The sequence below is a fragment of the Cucurbita maxima genome, unplaced genomic scaffold, assembly GCF_002738345.1.
Source record: "Cucurbita maxima cultivar Rimu unplaced genomic scaffold, Cmax_1.0 Cma_Scf00001, whole genome shotgun sequence".
Taxonomy (NCBI): domain Eukaryota; kingdom Viridiplantae; phylum Streptophyta; class Magnoliopsida; order Cucurbitales; family Cucurbitaceae; genus Cucurbita; species Cucurbita maxima.
The window spans coordinates 3566845-3587668 of NW_019272017.1; the positions used below are offsets into that span (position 1 = coordinate 3566845).

Consider the following 20824-nt stretch of genomic DNA (forward strand, 5'->3'; position numbering starts at 1 on the left):
AAAGACGTGGGGAGAAATCAGGTGCTGTCGTTTCTTAGTTGAAAATAATAAATAAGGATACAACTGCTTGGCTCGAATTTAAGGCTTTACAAATTAATATATATTAATTGATTTGGTTTTATTGTTGACTTTTTTTTTAAATTAAAAAATTATTTGAATCTCATAAAATACAAAAAAAAAAAAAAAAAATGTATTATTAAATATGGAGAGTTTTTTTTCCCTCCTTATTGTGTCAAAATAGTCAACTTTCTTCTAGAGTGTGGGATAAAAGTATACGATTTAATATGATAAAAATGAGAAAATAGAATTTAAAAGACAGAAAATTAATTTAATATACATTAAATCTATTCTATTTTAGCTGTATGGTTAATTATTTGGTTTATTAATGATGACGCTTTTATCACTTAGCCTCGAAAGTTGGTAGATGGATTGTAGCTAGCTTCCCATAGTTTGATACAAATTTAATCAATTAATTTTCTTCTAGACATAGAATCACACTCTTATATATGTGGGATAAGTTGTGTTTATAAATATAATCACTACTCATTAGGCAATAATTTCCGAGTTATAAGTACCTAAAAATGTTTATTTAACTCACATAGCCAAAATCGAGTGGGAATCTACCTTGGGACGGAGAATGGGGACGGGAGCATAGAAAGATTTTCTAACCATTTTTTTTAATAAATAAGATTATTATCACTCATTACGAAGGAGTTTTGATTTAGGATCGAAAGAACAAAAATGTACAACAAATCCTATAATACAAACATAAATGTACAAAAGATAAAAGAATACTTATTATACTCTCTAATCTCTCGAGCTTTCTTTAGGTCTTCATCTCCAGCATCTACATCATCCTCTACAGGCCTAATCCTTTTGTCCCTAATCCTAATCAAAATTAGGGATTTTTCTTGCAATTGTAAGTCTTCCTATACAATCACAAATCAATCTCTTTTGAATAAAATTAAGGCTATCTTGCAATTATGCATGACCCAATGCCAATGGCATCTCAAAACGCTTATGTATCTGTGCAGGGATGACACAACCCCCATGGGTGTCGTGCCTTTTTGCATTTTTCTAAAAGAAAATAACTAATTTCTTGAATGATTTCTCCATTGTTCTTTTAAATACCTACAAAGGGAACATAAAAGGTATTAACATATCTAGAAGTAATAGAAAACCATTACAGTTGATAGAATCGGACTTAAAACAATTATAGATCCTCGAGTAATTAACAGAAAATACCATAATTTACAACAAACAAAAATAAGCAATCCTTGTAATCACACTCCAGCCTGCAAAATAAGACTCAAAATCTAAGATAACTACACGTATAAAGCTACTTCTTCCATCTTGACTATCAAGCAGATTTCAAGTAAAGGAAAAAAAAAAAGGGACTATTACGCAGATTTCAGTTTATTCAAGATTTTGATTCTCTCTGTGTGTATTTTTTTGGTCTTATTTTACTTGGTTTCTTTTGAAAGATAATTGTTTCTGTCAACACATCAGAATCGACTTCCATTGGACTCTAGAAGCTCACTATGTTTACTGATCTATCTTGCCTTTTTTTTTTTTTTGGCACTCATTCCAACCTCCATTATTAAAAAGAAAAAAAAAGGAAGTTACTCAAATATCACTTAAAGTCATTTCTCTTTCTTTCTTGTTGAGCTCTACTTAAAGTCATAGCTTAATTAATGGATCAAGCAACTACTTAGCAAGAACTAATGTTTTTTTAAAACTAAAGTAAGCTCCTAACCTAAATTAACCCTGTGTAGCTAGATGGCTACCAAGAAAAGATGGGATAAATAGCACAGGATCATGGTGGCTCTTAGATGTCATGAGGAGGCCCCATATGGATGTCTCTAAAGCATAAGTGAAATAAGGAAAGAGGGCGAAAAAAGGAAAGAGAGGGATGGGGTTTCTCTCACTTTGGGCTAAGCCCTGTTCATCTTTATAAATGAACTATAAATAAAGTCGTACAATGAATAAGTAAAGGAATACTCAATATTCACAACGCAGGTATACCAATAGATAGACTGACTAATTAGCCACATCCAAGCGAAGGTTTATCAATAACCCAAAGAACTTTAAAGAACAACAAGATGGATATAATTGAAGGAATTCACAAGGAAAAAGCAAAAGTAGAAAGATGTGTAGTAAAGGGAGTGATGGTTGACTTACTATCTTACGCTCTGGCCTCCTTTAACATTCAACTTTAGAACCTCATCTTTGAGGAAATCGTAGCGGCTACGATGATACTCGATCAAAATGCAAAGCTGCCTTATCGCTTCTTTCTTCTCCTCTTTCAGACCCAGCATACCTTCATTCTTCTCATCCATCATCTTCTCTAATTCTCTCTGTCTCTTTTCAAGCTGATGGATTGCTTGAACCAATCCTTCCTTCTCCGATCCTTCCTTGTTGGCCTTTTTCTCCAACTTCTCAACCTGTTTTATTAATATTGATTCTCTCTCTCTCTTTTCTTGAAGTTGTTCGCCAAGGGTTACTACCTCTTTCTTTAGGCTTTCTGTTTCTCGAATAGATTTCGAGACCCAACTCTTTGCAAACTGTAGATGGTGGGATGTCTCAATGACACACTTCTCATACTTTGCGTAGTCCAATTCAAGTTTCCTGAAGACACATTCCAGTTGGGAGAGGTTACTGTTAATGTTTTCTGAAACAGTGGATATTGTCTCTTGGTGCGCTTTGTTGTTAGCAACAATTGTTGCAGATAGTCCATGAATTCTTTCTTCAAGTAGTCTCTGTTCCTCTAAATATTTCAATTCAGCTTTCCGGAATATCTCTTCCTTTTCAGTTAATAATTGTTCTGTAACACGAAGCTTCTGGTTTGATAACCGAAGCTTGACTTCAATCGTGCGTGTATTTTCAACCAGGAGATTCATCTCATCACTTTTTACTTCCAGTTCTCTATTTAGATCCTCAACCATTAGCTCCAGGTCATTTTTCACTTGGTCCTTTGATCTGATATCTTTGCGGAACTCTTGGGCCATTTCTGCCATCTTCATTTCTGCATTATCAAGTTTTAGCTTACATTCTTCAAACTGATCTTCAACCAGTTTATACTGATCATTTAGCTTCTTGTAAGCATCCTCGTGTTCCTTCAAATTTCTCTGGTGATCAGCAATCGAATTCAACAACTCAACTTTCTCCTTTTCCAATTGAGTTAAGGTATCCAAAAGTTCATTTTTCTCCCTTTCAACCTGAAACTCAATTTCACTTTTTTCATTCTGCAAAGAATTCACCTTCTCTTGCAGATTTTCAACCTGGGCCACTAAGATTAGTTTTTGGCTCAAGGCTTCAGCCTCTACACCTCTGTGTTTCTCATGGAGAGTAGATAGCTCAACTCCTCTATCTGTCAAGGTACTTTCTAATTCAGAACATTTCTTCTCCAAATCAAACTTTTCCTCCCTGAATCGACTGTTCTCATCCACCTGACTTTTTAGTTTCTCCTCAACTTCGCGCTTTTCATTGCATAAGGAGTCAAATGCTGATTCAAGATCCTTGATTTGTACTATTAAATCTTCTTTCTCTTTCAATAGTCTCTGTTGATCCGAATTCTTGTTCACTATTTCCTCTTCAAACTCTTGTATCTGTATTGTATATTCTGAAATCATTCGAGTTGTCCTCTCTAGTTGCAACTCCAAATCAACTTTTTGGCTCTGTTGGAATTCCAACTGTTGCAGCAACGTCTCCACCTGATCTGTTAAGCCTTTGGCTTGCAATGAAGCTTCTTCATTCCTGCATATCATCCGTTCTTCCAGTTCACCTTTTTGAGCATGTAAAGAACTCACCTCTTCTAATAGGCGGTTGATCTCCAGAGTCAAATTTGCTATGCTGGATGATGATTGATTTTCACTGTCTTCAAGTTTCTTTCGGAGAATAGAAAGTTCATTTTCTCTCTCCCTAAATAATACTTCAATCTCTGAAACTTGGGCTTGTAGTCCAATATTTTCCTCTCCCAATTGTTTTGCTTCCGCTGCTTTGATCTCCAATTGTTGAAACAAATCTTTTTCACGTGTTTGTAATAACTCCAATTCTGTTTCCAACCGTGTAACTTGAGCTTCTAGCATAGTTACGCAAGTTAACAATTCGTTCACATGCACTTCGTGCTTCTCAACAAGAGTAGAACGTTCTCTTTCCCTCATACCCAAATCCTCCTTCAACAATTGCATTTGAGACACAAGTTCTTGGTTCGTCTGTTGAGCCAATTGAATTTCACTTGAGATCTCCACAATTTTTAAGTTGAGTAATCTATTTTCTTCCTCAGAAGCTTCTAGAGAATGAGTTAAGTTTGCAGCCTGCTGTTCTGTAGACTGAATTTGCCGCTTCAAGAAAGAAACTTCTCCTCGAGCTGTTTCCAATTCTTGGAAAATGGTCATCTTTTCTTCTTTTAGCCGATCACCCATCTCATTTAATTCCTTTATAGTTTTCTCTCCCTCTTCAATTCTCCTCCAAGCAGTCTCCCTTTCTTTCATCAAGTTGACTTTCTCAATTTCAACGTCGTTCAATCTTTCATATAGTTCTGTTTCTAACTTGGCAGCAGAGCTCAGTCTCTGATTCAACCCTTCAACTTCAAGCAACAGCTTAGATTTTTCCAGGCCCCAAGTTTCTGCCTCAACCTTTGAACTTTCTATGATTTCATTTGCTTCTTGAAGCTTACTTAAGGCCATCATATGTTCTAAGTTGAGAGCTTTTTTATCTTCTACTGTAATTGTCAATTGGCTGTTCAGTTGATCAACCAAGACATTTAACTCTTGTCTAACATTTTTACCTTGCTCAATCTCCTTCCATGCAATCTCCTTTTCTTTGATCAAGTCATCTTTCTCAATTTCAATATCTTTCAATCTTCCATTGAGTTCTGCTTCTATCTTAACAGCATTGCTCAGCCTCTCACTAGTCTCTTCAATCTTGAGCAGAAGATCAGCTTTTTCAACGCCCCACGCTTCAGCTTGTGTCTTCATATCTCCTATGATCTTATCTGCCTCAATTATCTTGCTTAAAACTGTCGCATGGTCCAAGTTTAAAACTTCCTTTTCTTCAATCGTAGCTGTCAACTGCCTCTTCACCTGATCAGTCAGGATATTTAATTCTTCTATAATTTTTTGTCCCTCTTCAATTGTTCTCTTATCAGCTTCCTTTTCCTTGATCAAGTTATCCTTTTCTATTCCAATATCTTTCAATCTCTCATTCAATTGTGCTTCCAATTCTCCGGCAGCACCCAACTTCTGATTCAGCTCTTCAATCTCAAGTAGAAGTTTAGATTTTTCAACATCCCGAGTTTCTGCTTCAACCTTCATATCTCTTATGATCGTATCTGCTTCTTGTACCCTACTTAAAGTTGTCAAGTGCTGTAAGTTCAGAGCTTCCTTTTCTTCAATTGATGCTGTCAATTGCCTCTTCAGTTGCTCAACCGCAGCATTTAATTCATTAACGTTTTCGGCCTCTCTAATCGTTCTTAAGGCAATCTCTTTTTCCTCTACCAACTTCCCTTTTTCCATTTCCAAGTCTTTCAATTTCTTATTCAAATCTGCTTCTAAATTTTCAGCAAGACTCAACTTCTGGTTCTGCTCTTCAATCTTAAGAAGAAAGTCAGATTTTTCAACACCCAAGCTTTCTGCTTCAACCCTCATGTCTGCTATGATCTTTTCTGCTTCATTTATTTTGCTCAAAGCTGTCCCATGTTCTAGGGTCAGAGCTTCTTTGTCTTCAACAGAAGCTGTTAACTGACTCCTCAACGAATCAATTGTGGCATTTAACTCTTCTACAATTTTATTTCCCTCCTCAGTTTTCCTCCATGCAGTCTCCTTCTCCTTGATCAAGGTTTCCTTCTCTGTTTCAATATCTTTAAGTCTCCCATTCAATTCAGATTGAATTTCACCAGCAGTACTCAACTTCTGACCCAGCTCTTCGATCTCGAGCAGAAATTTAGATTTTTCAAGACCCAATGCTTCAGCGTCAATCTTCATGGCCCCTATGACCTTTTCTACTTCTTGTATATTGTTTAAAGCTTCCAAGTGTTTTAAGTGTAGGGTCTCCTTTTCTTCCATTGTGGTTGACAACTTCTCCTTCAGTTCCTCTATAGTTTTTTCCCCACCTTCAATCTTCCCCCTTGCAGTCTCCTTTTCTTCAATGAATCTATTCATCTCTGTTTCCATACCTTCTATTATCCCATTCAATTCAGCTTCAATCTTACTTGCATTACCCAACGCCAGTTTCAGATCTTCAATTTCAAGCAGAAATTTGGACTTCTGAGCATCCCAAGTCTCAGCTTCAAACTTGAAATCTCTAATAATTCCATCTGCTTCTTGTATCTTACTTAAAGCAGTCAGGTGTTCTGAATTTAGAGATTCGTGCTCTTTAGTTGTAGTTGCCAATATCGTTTTCAAGTTGGCTACTTCTGAAAGTGCTGCTTCAAGTTCCAGCTTGATGTCTCCAACTTCTTGGAGTTCTCTCTCATTCTTTGGAGAATCATTTGAATCATCTGAATCCGAGTCGGATGAACTGCTAGATGAAGATCTTTCCTTTCCTTTTCTTTTTTGAAATTTTCTTCTCAAATCTCCGGTCAGACTGTCGTATTGTTCATAGAGTGCCTTGTAATCTTTATGAAAATCATCAATTAACTCATCAACGGACTGCTTTTTGCCAGTTCCTGATTGGTCATGGTCTTCCACTCCTAGATCTTCATCTCTTAAGAGTTTTTTAATTTTATTCACCTTGTCCTGGACAACTGCATCATAAATGTAAAATTATTAATCTACGGACTAAGAAGATCATGGGAGAAAGACAAGCACCATTAACTATAAAACTCAAAGGGAACATATCCCTCGAATTCATAAATGGAAAAATTATAGAAATTACAGCAGTTTTTTTAAAATCAAAATTACCTGATTTACTTCCTTTCAGCCGTTCTTCTGTTTCTGGATCAAGGTGACTCCCAAATATAGACTTCATAGAATCCCTGAACCGGTGCTTTGTCATCTCCTGGGAATATCAACTTCCCCTAGCAAGCACAGTAGAACATGGACGTTCAAGAGTCCATGACTGAAAATCAAAATTCAAGTTACTCGTACATTCTAAAACCAGTAAAGAACATGTAAGAGATAAATCCCTATAGATGTCTACGAGAAATAGAGGTGGAAAGAGATTATCTTTTCTGAACTGTCATTGACAGAGTATTATTCATTGGAAGGATAAATCCAAACGCATCCTCATAAAATAATCTGTAAATCGACATTTTCTAAAGATCCACATGGGTTGAGGCTGTACAAAACTGTGATTTGTAATTGAAAATAATAATTATTTTGTTCAACATTAGAACTAATATACATTTCTATAGCCTAATTATATCCGCAGTTGATATCATGTTAATCTAATAATAATTCTCAATCGTCCTTTACCACCAACTTTTAACTTTTCACTTTGAACTGGCAATGGCAAACTGACATTGTACATAAAAATAAAAAAAATAAAAAAAAAAAGAAGAAGAAGCAAACTTATAATATTTCTGCAGTTAATTCATGAATAAATAGACTCCACCAGAGATCGCACATGGGAGGGGCCTACTTACAACAGCAGCGTTTATCACAGTTTGAATCGATTAGAACGCCGACGAAAGCTATAATAGTTTTCTTCTTGGAGACAGTGTGACAGGATTCATATGGTAATTAGAAAACTATTTCATTCTAAGACATATTATGTAGGCAAACTTTGCACAATAGCAAGCTGCTACGCCAATTTCTGTACAGCGCCCGACTCGGCAACGGCAGAGATGGCCTCAGGGCCATATTTAGATTTTAGAAAAAACAGCTAATATCAGAAAAGATGAACAGTTTCTTTTTGTTGATTCTACCATGCAAAGCCACTCATCATTATCACAATTTTGAAATCTATACCAATTAAGGATTATTTTTAACAAAAAAAAAAAAAAAAAAAAAAAAAAATGGGTTTTTCCATTTCAACGATGAAGTAAGAGAAATTAAATTAATTGACCAAAAAAAGAAAAAAAATAAATTAGTTCTAAAAAACAGAGAGAGAGATGAACTAATTGCCCGTAATTAATTACTATATGCCGGAATATTATTTGTCGATAGAGACAAAATTCGCCATGGCCTAGAAATTCACCTGGAAATTCACTTTACTCTTCTTCCGTCTTCCTCATCGAGGTTCAACCAACAGTGATATTTCTGGATCCGGAACTAGACACAGCGAGAAACAAGAATCAATTACAGAAGAAATCAAAATAAACACAAAACTCCAAACAACTGCAGCAAAGTAGCAACCAAAATAGCTAATCCATCTTCCATTTCAGCAGGAAAAGTTTCGAAGTGATCGGACTATAAACGAAATAGATTCATACATAAATTCTCGCGCAGTTAGATTCGCTTAAAAATAGTAGCAGTAATAGCTTCAGCACATTAAACACGCCCATCCACAATCCAAAACCACCAATTTAAGCTCAACAGAAGATTCAATCAAATCACCAAAACATAGAAAAAAAAAATCCAAGCTCAAGCAATCATCAACTTCGATCCGATACATGAATTCGAAAATTCCAGAAACAAGAAACACAAGAGAAAAAAAAAACACGTGGAATTGAACTGAAACATCAAGTAATCAACCAAAATCTCAAAGAAAACAGAAGATAATTATTAAAACAGAAACGATGAAATTAAAAAGAAGAACTTAAAAAATTACCTGAAAATCAGAGGACGAAGGGAAGATAAGAGAGAACAAAACCAGCAACACAGGAAGAGAGAGAGAGAGAGAGAGATTAACAGAAAATGGGAAATGAAAAAGGAAGAGAGTGGTTAAGTTGAGGATTAGAACGCTCAAACACCAGAGAGCGAGTGATATAGCAATTTTTGCAGCTTCAAAATTTGAAGGGATGGAATCCGTGGTGGCGATCCAAAACATTTGCCCTTTAGATAGCGAATATTCACGGAATTTGCCACTGAGATTTTAATTTAACCCCTCGAACCTTTTAGAACCAACTCTACAAAACCATTTAATAAATAAATAAATAAATAAATAAATATTTTGAAAAACCCCAACAGTTTGTTTTCCAGCATTCCCGCTCTTTTTTCTTTTTCCTTTCCTTTCCTTTCTTGCCCTCCAATCACGGGAGGGTTGAGAAATCGTGGGAAAATGAAGCTTTAATTTCAACAAAATTAATTTTATTAATTTTTTCATCATTTAATTTGTGTTAATTGTGTAAATATTTAAACATAGGGAACAAAATTCATACAAAATTAAAAAATATTTTATTGAAGAACGAATAAATGTGTGTATAGTGTATAATGAATATAATATTTCTTTTACATTTACATTTACCAAAATTTTTTGAGAAATCCAACAAATATATATATATATATATATATATATATATATATATATATATATATATATATATATATATATATATATATATATATATATATATATATTTTGTTATACCAAAAAGAACGAGCATCATCAAATCATTTTTATGTTTCTGACATTCTTCCCGATCATGGCGTCTTTGAGAAGATCGTACCGGCTACGATGGTGATCAATCACGGCACAGAGCTGTCGAATCACTTCTCTCTTCTCTTCTGCAAGTCGGAACACTTCTTCATCTTTCTCCTTTACTAGGTTCACCATTTTCGTCATTTTCTTCTCCAGTTGGCTAAGGCTTCTGATCAGGTTCAGTTTCTCCCCTCCTTCTTTACTTAATTTCGCTTCTAGGTTCCATACCTTTTCTCTTAGCATGAACTCCTGTTCTTCTTTTTCTTCCATTTGTGCTACGAATCGAGTTAAATTTGTTTTCAGTTGTTTTAGCTCGTTGTTTCTCGTTCTAACCCAGTATTTTGCGAAGGTGAGCTCCTTTGTGATTTTTAATATGTGGTTTAGAAGCTTGGTGCTCTCTTCTTCGATTTTTCTGGTCATTCTATCCATTTCGAATTCGTTCATGTTGCCGAGTTTCATCAATTCCGCTTCGTGATTTCCGATTTTTTGTTCGAATTGTCTTTTCTCTTGTTCGTATCTTTTGTTTCTCGCTCTTAAGTTTTCCTTGCTTTCGTTGTGTAGTTGCTCTGCGACGAGGATCCTCTGCGATAATAGACGGATTTTATCTTCCAAGCTGTTGCGAAGCTCTTCTGCTAAATCTTCCATCTTCCTCTCTGCGCCTATCATGCTCGAAGCCACGTCTGGAAAGCAGCTCTTCGCTTGCTTGTTTTTCTCGTTTAATGCAGTAATGGTTTTGTCCTTTTCCTTTAGGATGCTTTCTTGATCGATGATTTTGATTTTCAATTTGTTGTTTTCAGCCTCCATTTCAGATAATTTGTGAGAAAATTCTTGTTTACATTGCTCCATATCTTGCCCTAATTTTATTCTCTCAGCTTGAGATGCATCCATTTTTTGCTTCAGATTCTTGACTTGCTCCATTAAGGCGATCGTCTGAGAAGAAGCTTCCGTCTCTTTACTTGTCAATGCCAACTCCAGCTCGGAATTCCTTGTGCTGAGCCACTGATTTTCCGATCTAATCCGAATGTTCTGTTCTTCTATTTCCCTTCTCCGGTAATGCATTGTGTCTATTTCTGTTTCCATATCCTTAATCCGTGCAAGAACTCTCTCTTTCTCATCCAGTGTCTTCTGTACAACTCCAATTTTTTCCGTCAATTCTTCTTTCAAATTTCCTATCAAAATCATATTCTCGCATATCTCTTGATTTTGTCTGTTTTCCATTTCGCGTTTCTGGTTTAGTACGCTATCTAGTTCCCAATGCAGAGAATCAACTTTAGCCAACGCTTCATTCTTTTGTTCAATTTGTTTTTCTAGTTCATCAGCTTGGATTTGAGCATGCAATATGCTCGACTGTTCATCCCGTAAAGAATGAACACAACTATTGCTTATCTCCTCCGACGAAAAGTATTCCAACTCGGAATCAGAACTAGAGCTTGAAGATGAAGAAGAGACATGTTCGTCGTCCTTCTCTTTTCCTTTTCTGGATTTAACGATTCTTTCGGCTTCATCTCGAAGATGACCGTACTGTTCATAAATCGACTGATAATTTTTGTATAGATCTTCAACGAGTCCAATAACTTCGGTTTCTTTCTTCGAATCCCTTGACATTCCTCTATTTTTTCCATGATCTTTGTTCTTCATTAGTTTCAAGATTCTCGATATCTTTTGTTCCATTTCTACAAATGAAACAATTTATTTTTATTTTAGAAAGAAAATTTAACAACTCTAATAAACTTACCTGCTTTCGTCATCTTCTGTTGTTCAGCGATATCATCCGGTTTTAATCCTTTTCGCACGCGATGTTTGGACATCTCATCAAGATCCAACTAATTCGATTGAAATCAAGATAAAAGAATTAAAAAGAAATCAAGATAAATTCATTTCATTTCAGATTCATTCATGTTCAATGTTCAAATTCATCGAATTTCAAATTGCAGAATTAACCTGAAATTCATTGGGTAAAAAAAAAAAAAAAGTTAAAATTAAATTACCTGGAATTTGATTCTGGATTTTTCACCTGTAAATGAAAAAGGAAATAATAAATGGGGAAAGAATTTTTAAAAAAAAATAAGAAAAAAAGGAAACAGAAGAAAACGGAGACTAGAATTTAAATAGGGATAAAAAGCGAAAAATAGAATTTTCTAATTTTGTTATTAATTATTTAAATAATATTTTTTATTCTCTGGTCCTCTGTCTTTACTGCGATGGGAGATGGAAAATTTGGCGCTTCTTCCGCTCATTTGCCCTCGTGTTTTTACAAAATTACGAAAAAACCCAAATCCGTGAATCTCGGGGGATTTTATCGGGAAAAGACGCGATATTTTGAAACAAAATAGAAGTTACCGTTTTTGTTACATTTTTGGCGCAATTTCTTCGACGACTAAAGCAATTATTCAACCGAGTTATTAAAATAATTCAGAATAAAAAAAATTATAATTTTAGCTTTTAAGTGTTATATATGGATAGTTTTTAATTCTACGTGTGATTTTATTATTTATATTTTACTTTATATATATATATATATATATTAGTTATGAGTTAAATTTAACTCTCAAAATCTTCTTTGTTGGGCCTTTTATTTTTACCATTTATCCTTAAATTTTAAAAATGCATCGAATTAATATAGGTTTATGCATCCTTATAAAACATGTTTTGTTCTATTCAACACCATATCTCACAATAAATAACTAAACATGAATAAAGGCGAGGGAAGATTTTAAAAGAAAAAATAAATATTTTCAAAGATAATGCATTTTTATTTTATGTGTGCACTCATTTTTAGAGTGAACAAATAAAATTGTGGAAGACAATGGCGTTGGAATATTTAGCCATCAAATTATTGATACCTTGTTGGACCCTTTCTTATAAATTTCTACTATAATATACTTGTACTAAAAATTTAAATATTAAACTATTAATTGGTATATTATGAGTTGAGCTACGTTTTAAATTGATAGATTAAAATTATTAAACGAGTATCTATTATGAAAAGCTCATCCATGTGGTTGTTTTTTTTCTCTCTTTTAATTTCATTTTTAATTATTTTTGGTAGGTATGTTTCTTGGGTGTTTTCTTTTTCAAGTCTTTAGGTAGCAATGAATTTGTTGGTAGTTGTTTATATTTGATTAATATAAATTACGGTACTTCTGCAATATGAGTTTCGAAGAATGTTGTTCAAATTATTATGAGATAAAGTCATGTTTCATTAAAATTGCAATTAATGTTACGTTAAAAAGAATTAATTCATTTTTAGATAATTACAAATTTAGGATTAAAATCTAAATTTATGATAGTAATTTATTTTTTTATTTTGGAGATATATGAATTACTTCATTTTAGATGTAATTTATTTATTACTTTATTTAGCTTAATTATTTTTTATTATATTTTGTTAACTAAAACCCTAGTATAAATTGGGATTAAGAGTTTACGATAAAAATGGTATCAAATATACGAAGTTGGGCCCTTATAAAGAGGCCCATCGAGTTCAAATATCCGAAAATGGGCCGATTGGCTTTTGCGGACTATGCGGTTTGACCGTACAAATGGAAGCTTCGTTTTCGACGTTCATGCAGATTTCATTTCCCGGCACTTCATCAAACAAATCCCCATTTCAAATTCCGCGTCGGAAGTGTGAGCTTCTCAGTTTCTTCTGCATGTTCGATCACATTCTCTCTTTAGTTACCTCACAAAGAATCTGCAATTTTTGGATTTTAAGCCTCCTCTTTTGTGTTCTTGAAGAAGATCAAACGATTTGCCTCCTTGAGAGATTGAAATTTCAAATCTCATTCTGATTTGCACTACTCTACTCAGAGCCATTTCTTCGAAATTTCAAATGTCCATCAAATCGCATTGTGTGTCTTCTGCTGCTTTGGTTTCTATCGATGACGATAACCTTGAATGCCGGAGCATTTCAGAGTTGGTTTCGATTCTGCGGACGGCTTTCCGGGCAAGAGATTTCGACAAAGTGGAGGCGGTTTTGGTTGCCAAGGAAGTAAAAATGAGGAAAGAGATCGAGAACAAGAACAAAGAGTATGAATTGCTCCAAAGCAAATACGAGTTTCTAAGACTGGACATTCTCACTCATGAATCCATGCTCGAGCAAGATAAGGTTGATCCTAAAGGATTTGAGAAGTGGAAGGAAATATATGAAGAGTTGAAGGAGAAGGAGAGTGAGATTCAACAACTCAAGGATTTGATTTTCAAAGTAAATGAGGATAGAGAGAAGAAGAAAAGCGCTTTGGAGGGATTTGAGAAATTGCTGGAAACGGTCAAGAAAACACAGGAAGATCAAAGGGTCACTATAGAGAAGCTTATCCACAAGAATTCAGAATTAGAATGTGCAATGGAGGTGGTTAAGAAAGTAAAGGAAGATCATGTGAAAACCATAGAGGAGCTTAGATGCAAGAACTTAAAATTAGAATGTTCACTAGAGGAGCTTAACTACAGGAAATCAGAATTGGAACGTACAGTAGAAGTGGTCAAGAAGACAGAGGAAGACGAAAGGAAGTATGTCGAGGAGCTTAAATGGAAGAATTCAAAATTAGAAACTGCGAAAAGAGAAGCTGAGCATAATTACGAACTGTGTAGAAGGAAATATGATGAACTCAGCCGCCGAGTCTCACAATTGGAGAACAAAAACGACTCTATATCAGGAGGAGCTTGCGTTGGTGGTTCCAGAAAATTGGTTGGTATGCAAGCCGAGAATCGAACAGGTATGCAAGAACAGAAAGTTCACTACTTGCATATTAAGTAAATGCGATTGATTGTCAAAAATGATATCACAGTTCTATGAACAGTTCACTTATTTGTAAGCCTCTCCACTGGCTAGAAAATTGGAAGTTTGGGAAATGCAGGCATTAGAAATTTATTTAGTATTAACACCTGCTAGGTAGATCTTTAATAAGGAATCATACATATGCTGCCTCTGAATTGAAATCTTGTTATGAGCTTAAACTTTGTTTATTTATTGAATAAAATGTTTATCCATTGGCTTCATATAATTTGTGCATTGATTTTAAGAATATAGCTATTGTGTTATGCTCTTGCATCATTATTGGGTTATGGCAGAAGATAATACACAAAATTGGGCTTAGTTCATCTTTGAAGGTATTTTTCTCCGTGTATAAGTTTATGATGTTCTTGTGCATTGTTGTCGATTTGCCAAACATAAATTTTTATGTACGTAGCCACCAACGAATGTATATACACATGAAACAAATTTGGGCATACCCAAGTATGATTGGAATTATTTATTCACTTGACCAAGGTATCTGTCATTCTTAGGCACTGAAGGATTCATGGTGGAAATCATTAGCGATGACGATCATGCTCCAGTGAAGAATTCATCCAGAGCACGCAGAAAACAAAAGAGAACATGGGATTTATTATTAAACGATTGTGAAGATTACGATCCCGAAAGAGATGATGAAAAGATACCCACTCTGCCCAGTGAAACTAATGGCAAGGAGGCATTGAAGAAAGTAGGGGCAATGTATGCAACACCTCCACATGGTCGTCCTGACAATCATGTTTTGAAAAGGCATTTTTCTGCTCGTACTAATGATTCCAAGAACGTGATGTCCTCTTCAAGGGCTGTCGCAGTCATGTTGAGGGAAGAATGTAATTCACATAATTCCATGTTCAAGTATGCTTCATTTGGTTTCAACTACTTTAATGAGGACTGTTCCTTTTTCTCGGATTCTGATTGTGAGATTCAAAATAGATACGACTCAACTCATCTTAAGTCAAAGGGCCAAGGGAAGAGGAGTAATAAAAAATGGGAGTCGGAGGCTGAAATGCGTGCTGCATTTGATGAAAATGATATGCTTTGCATGGAAGCTGTTTGTATCCTCTATAGACAATCAAGCTTAGTGGGAAAGCCGCGTAGTGCATATTTGCCTTCCAGACATAGAGGATTTCATGAGGTTGATTTACTCAGGTATCTCATGAACTTTTTCAACGATGCATCTCTATTACATCAAATATTTTTTGTTTGATTTCTTGGATTGCAAGGCTAGCTTCTGTTGGGAGCTTGATTGGCTCATGTAACATATGAACTGTTCGTTATCGCACGATGTGGCTTGGATTTGAACAGAATCCTAGATTTATCTCTAGGTACTTGCTAATTATTATTAAATGTTTGAAAATAAGAAAGAAGTTTTCCCAACGTTTAAACCATATTTCTTAATTTGATTGGCACAATCATTCAAAACCCGTAAATCATTTCACCTGTTGATTATAATTCATATTAACTTTGCTATCTTTTAATATGCTCCTACAGTTTACTGTACTTCCTGTAGTGAAAATTTTTATGTTTCAAGTCTTTTGGCACGAGCACCTAAGCCCAGTTTTGAGTTCCCGTTACATATGTTTCCAATGCTTTAAGCTATTTACCGGTATTGGCCTAAACGACGATTTCTGTTGCTTTCTAGTGTTTTGTGCCCGTCTTTTGTGGTGATTGTTTGTGCATGGAAGTCTTCACAACTGAGTGATGCTCTTGTAAAGCTAGTTGAGGAAGTAGTGTGCGTTAAAATTTTCTTGATCAAAATTTCTCCAGGGGTTCAACATTGGCATTGTTTCTAACCGGCGGAGATTCACAAGGGAAGCTAAAGAGATCTGTGATGGAGTTGGAGAAATTCGACATATGTGGTCTTATCGACTGCAGAAGAATCTCCATCGAGCATTTGGAGCAGTTATTTGAAATCTACAAGAACAGTGAAGATCAATTCCTATTCCAGTAAAAAAGGAGCAGCTTGATGCAAGGTTAAATCTTATGCTCAAATCTACTTGTTTATCCCTTTATTGTAGATAATTAGATGTCTGCTGCTGACTTATATACATATATATATAGAGAGAGAGAGACATCAATAGGGAACATTGCAATTGTTATATCATATAGTTAGGATCAATTCTATTACTACCAAGTCAGTTTGTTAGAACTTAGAAACTGCATCAACTTTGTTTCAATATTACTACTGCTGAGGAAAGAAACCTATTTGAATGGTAGAAAAAATGGTCCAAAATCATCCTTGTTACCATTTTTTTTTTTCACTTTCGAGATTCCACCTTGGTTGGAGAGGAGAACGAAGCATTCTTATAAGAGTGTGGAAACCTTTTCTTAGAAGATGCGTTTTAAAATCTTGAGGGAAAGCCCAAAAGGAAAAGTCAACAGATGAGAATATCTCTTTACGGTAGGCTTGGAGGGAGGAACGAGACATTTCTTATAAAAGTGTGGAAACCTCTTTCTAGAAGTATAAGAGTGTGGAAACATCTCTCTAGAAGATGCATTTTAAAATTTTAAGAGTAAACCCAAAGAGGGCTATATCAGTTAGCGGTGAAATTGAGGTTGGAGGACTATATCTGCTAAACGCGGAGGAATTGAAGTTGGGTTGTTACGTAGACAGTCTGTAAGATTTTGTGGAAAGGACATAATGCAGCTGGTTATGAGATGGAGATTTTCTCCATCAGCAGATGGCCACCATGTTGGAGGAAAGGTCTACCCTGCCTTCATTTTTCTATTCTCCAATTCTATGTGCAGAAATGTATTTGGCCCCCCTTGAAAATTAAATTATTGCTAAATTAATATTCTAAATATACTGTATTATGGCATGAAAAATACTATTTTAAGTAGTATCCTTTATACCTGCTTATGAATTTAATAAATTTACAATACTAACTATAGAATCTTGGAATATTATAACATTATAAGGGGATTATTGTGTATTATAACATTAGCAAATTTTGCTACAATCTTGATGGGCTGTTATGTTTATAACATGGCAAGAATCAATCATTTAATTGTCACAATAAATAAAATTTATGAACCTAATTAATTCTAAATAGCTCTTCCAATGGTATTAAAGAAACATAAAACTCCTTGATGATGAATGCGCTTTAAAATATTATAAATGGATTACATGAACGCTATTAATGAATTTATTAAATTATAAACAGTAATTATGAGAAATTTTCTATTAAATTTTAAAGTTTTTTATTATTTATTTTTTATTTCAAATTAAGGTCAAAATTGTAATTTACTTAAATTAAAAATATATGACTGATGAATGAAAAAAGAAAATAAAGAAAAAAGGCAGGAAACATGGTGGTGGGCCCCAGCCGGGCCTTTTCAATTAACCGGCTTGGCCGGTTCTCTCTCTCTCTCTCTAATTTCCTTTTCTATTTTCTCGGTTTTGAAAAATGAAATTAAGATGATTGGTTGGTTTGGTATCCCATTCATTCCTCTTTGAGAAAAAAAACGAATTTTAAAAAGAAGATAAATGCAATTTTACTATTAATTTATAAATTTCAAATTTCCCATTTTATCTTTAATTCAATTTTTTTTTTAAATTACAAATATTTATTTATAATGAATAAATAAAGACGTCTATGAGCATAATTCATTATATAAGATTTATTATTAGGTTTACACAATTAATTAAATTAATGTAGAATTAAAATAAATGAGAAAAAGAAAAGGCTAACCCTATAAAAGGGCACACCCTGGAAAGTTTGGATCCCCTCGTTTGCCCATCGCGAGACTGCCTTTGTTTCCGTTTAGATATTTCGTCTTCTTCTTCATTTCGCCCTTCGAGAAGAGAGGGAGATTCCTTTCCTTCTCTCTCTCTCTGCGAGCCTCTTTGAAGCTATTGGAGAAGAAGCCTTTTGAAGCTTCTTTACCTGAGAGTCGCATTGCAGAGAGAGATCTAGCCTCGTGTACTACATTTCTTGCGATTCTTCGCCTGCAGAAAGGAGAGGGGAAATTACCGCACGATTCGGACTCATATGGCGGTTTCTAGGGCATCTTTTGGATTCGTGGCTGCCGCTGCGCTCGTCTTCACCATCTTCTTGCCGGTTGCTCAGCCTCAGTCTTTGGCTCCGGCTCCCGCTCCCACCAGCGACGGTTAGTTCTCTTTCTTTTTGTTTTATTTTGCATTTCTGTTCCAGATCTGTGTGCAATTCTTTGATCTCTGACCTTTGTTTATTCTTTGATTTCGGTAGAATATTTTGGCGTTATTTTTTAGGTTCGGTTTTTTAGTTAATTGGAATTTTGAAAATTTTGTTTCAATTTACGTTTATGAACTTGGACTTAACAAACTTCTCAAATCTGAACTTATTTCACTTTTTTGTCCCTTCAATTTTTTGTGTGCTCAATCAAGCTTTTGGTGGATCCATTATTGGTTCAAGTACCATCAATTTTATTTATTTGGGTCAATTTGAGAAATTTAGAAAGAAAAAAAAAAACTATTTTCATGTAACCATAAAAATGGAAAAAGTTTCTTAAAAGTTTCAATAATTAATAAATATCCCACTCCGGAGTGAAACTAAACCAATCGTCATAATCAGACTAAATATATGGTTTTACTTTTTTTTTTCTGCACTTTCTAAATTTATCAAGAAATTTAGCTGCATTGCTCCTTGATTATTTAAATCACACAAGCCTTACATTACAATGTTTTCTACTCAATTACTAGGAGCGGTTTGGGCATTGGCTTTGATTTTGGTGGGGATTGGGTTCTAAATCTATATCTATGTTTGGTTGAAATAACAAACTCTCTCAAAATCTATGGTCTCCGTTGAAATTACAATAATTGAGGGTCCACCACTTTTGTTTCCATTTTCTCACAATTATGGTGGTTCCTACCGTTTTGCTTGGGTCTCGTCATTTGTTTAATTAAAATGCAGGGTTATATTATCTTAGTTCATAATATGGTTAATGTTGAAAAATGAAAAGACCAGAAGGAAATCAACTAATTGGAATGCGTGCAATGGGAATTGACAGGTACATCCATAGATCAAGGGATAGCTTATATCTTAATGGGGGTGGCATTGGCGCTCACATATCTCATCCACAGTGCTGACTTAGCCAGCAGCAGCAGCAGCTTCTAGGATCATAACAGTATTTGGGAGTTTAGTTAGAAATGGCAATGGGTTCTTCTCGTGCTGCATCCTTTCCCGTTTCTGTTTTGGTTTTTTTTTTATTTATTTATTAGATCATCATCCTCACACATTTCTTCTATGTACATTCTCCTCATTTTTAAATCACATTTATTGGCTTTCCCTTTTTCCCTTTTCTCTCTTCAATTTTACCCGAATAACACCAAAAATATTAGTAGGGTTATTTTTATCTTCTTTTTTAAAAAATATTTAAGTGGATCCAAATACGAGCGGTTCAGTTTTTAGATTCTCTTTTATAAATAAAAGGTGAAGATTCAAATATTACATTACATGTTTTTTTATATGATTTTTCAAAAGTATATACCAAAATTAAGATCCATTGTTAATATTTAAAACCTTGTCGAGCCAACTGTTGGTTGATACGCAATAAAGTTTGTAACCCTATCTCCAATCAACCACTCAATTTTCAATGGAAAAAACATGGGTTGAAATGTATGGAGTTGGGTATGTTTTTTTGACTAATTAATTGGTTTTAATTATTTTACCCTTATCTTAACATTTGTATTCATCTCATCTAACTCTTCTAAACTTATATCGATAATACACGTAAAGATGCGACACGACTCTATAATCATTTCATCTCCAGATATTAAGCATATTAAGCTTATGACCTTAATTGTAGGAGATTAACCTTGATGTAACACCCAGATATTAAACTTACACGGTGGTGATCGAGTGTCAAATATGTATTCCAAATCTTGGACATAATTCCCCATCTAATATACTTCATATCATTTAGAAGATGCTAGTGCATAACCACTTATGGAACATTCTTATATACACATCGTCTCAAATCAAATCGATAGAAGCCAAGTGTTTGACCGGGGAAGATGTTGCCCTAAAAGGGAATCAAGTAGGATAAACTACCAACTTTGTCTATTTTAGTTGAAATACTTCATTTTAATATATTTTAAAACTTAATTTTATGTTTAATAAATTTATACCAAGTAAAATTAAACCCAAAAGAAAACGAGTTGTGATGGGCCAACCACGCCCCACCGCATGCTATCCCTAGGGCGTGCGACTACGCTTAGTAAGCCACACCTTGGGCACGTACAACCAACGTCCAATCGACCAAGCCTTTTGTGCCCCAAACCCTAAATGGGTTGGACAACTAAGCGTAGGTTGACTCGACTCATGCAACCCAAGCTCAAGGTCAACCCTTCACTAGGTCAAACTAGCCAATCTGATTAATAGAATGAGGACATTTCCATTTGAGATATGTTATCTAGACCCCAAATCTTAGGGAATTCACCCGTATCAAATTAGTGTATAGTTCTACTAAATACCTTTAAATTTGGTAGCAATAGGAAAGAATATAAAACACAAAAAATAGTTAAGATTGAGT

The 20824-nt window shown here is 34.7% G+C and overlaps 3 protein-coding genes and 2 long non-coding RNA genes across 9 annotated transcripts; 2 read left to right on the forward strand and 3 right to left on the reverse strand.

The window, feature by feature from the left end:
- Window positions 1–698: 698 nt before the first annotated feature.
- LOC111478583 (COP1-interactive protein 1) lies at window positions 699–8867 on the reverse strand. 3 transcript variants are annotated; one of them, XM_023122957.1, is made up of 5 exons: window positions 8713–8867; window positions 8140–8213; window positions 6903–7018; window positions 2182–6745; window positions 699–1131 (listed from the first exon to the last, which is right to left on the reverse strand). In XM_023122957.1, coding segments are annotated over exons 3-5 (4659 nt in total). In that variant the 5' UTR covers window positions 6997–7018; window positions 8140–8213; window positions 8713–8867; the 3' UTR covers window positions 699–1130. The 3 variants fall into 3 exon arrangements, with proteins under 3 accessions (XP_022978725.1, XP_022978709.1, XP_022978717.1); XM_023122941.1 differs by having other exon boundaries at window positions 6903–7059; XM_023122949.1 differs by lacking the exon at window positions 699–1131 and having other exon boundaries at window positions 1933–6745; window positions 6903–7059.
- Window positions 8868–9489: 622 nt separating this feature from the next.
- Window positions 9490–11289, reverse strand: LOC111486348 (COP1-interactive protein 1-like). The gene is made up of 2 exons (XM_023133442.1): window positions 11258–11289; window positions 9490–11195 (listed from the first exon to the last, which is right to left on the reverse strand). The coding sequence occupies exons 1-2, from the start codon at window positions 11268–11270 to the stop codon at window positions 9490–9492; spliced, it is 1719 nt and encodes a 572-aa protein (XP_022989210.1). The 5' UTR covers window positions 11271–11289.
- Window positions 11290–12067: 778 nt separating this feature from the next.
- Window positions 12068–19213, reverse strand: LOC111482268. Its single transcript, XR_002718175.1, has 3 exons — window positions 19068–19213; window positions 14344–14346; window positions 12068–12080 (listed from the first exon to the last, which is right to left on the reverse strand). It is a non-coding gene; the product is annotated as an uncharacterized LOC111482268 (long non-coding RNA).
- LOC111479556 lies at window positions 13110–16535 on the forward strand. 3 transcript variants are annotated; one of them, XM_023124288.1, is made up of 4 exons: window positions 13110–14234; window positions 14806–15166; window positions 15245–15460; window positions 16079–16535. In XM_023124288.1, exons 1-4 carry the CDS (start codon window positions 13355–13357, stop codon window positions 16260–16262), a joined length of 1641 nt encoding a protein of 546 aa, XP_022980056.1. In that variant the 5' UTR covers window positions 13110–13354; the 3' UTR covers window positions 16263–16535. The 3 variants fall into 3 exon arrangements, with proteins under 3 accessions (XP_022980056.1, XP_022980041.1, XP_022980049.1); XM_023124273.1 differs by having other exon boundaries at window positions 14806–15460; XM_023124281.1 differs by having other exon boundaries at window positions 14815–15460.
- Window positions 18022–19588, forward strand: LOC111482188. Its single transcript, XR_002718147.1, has 2 exons — window positions 18022–18421; window positions 19301–19588. It is a non-coding gene; the product is annotated as an uncharacterized LOC111482188 (long non-coding RNA).
- Window positions 19589–20824: the final 1236 nt, after the last annotated feature.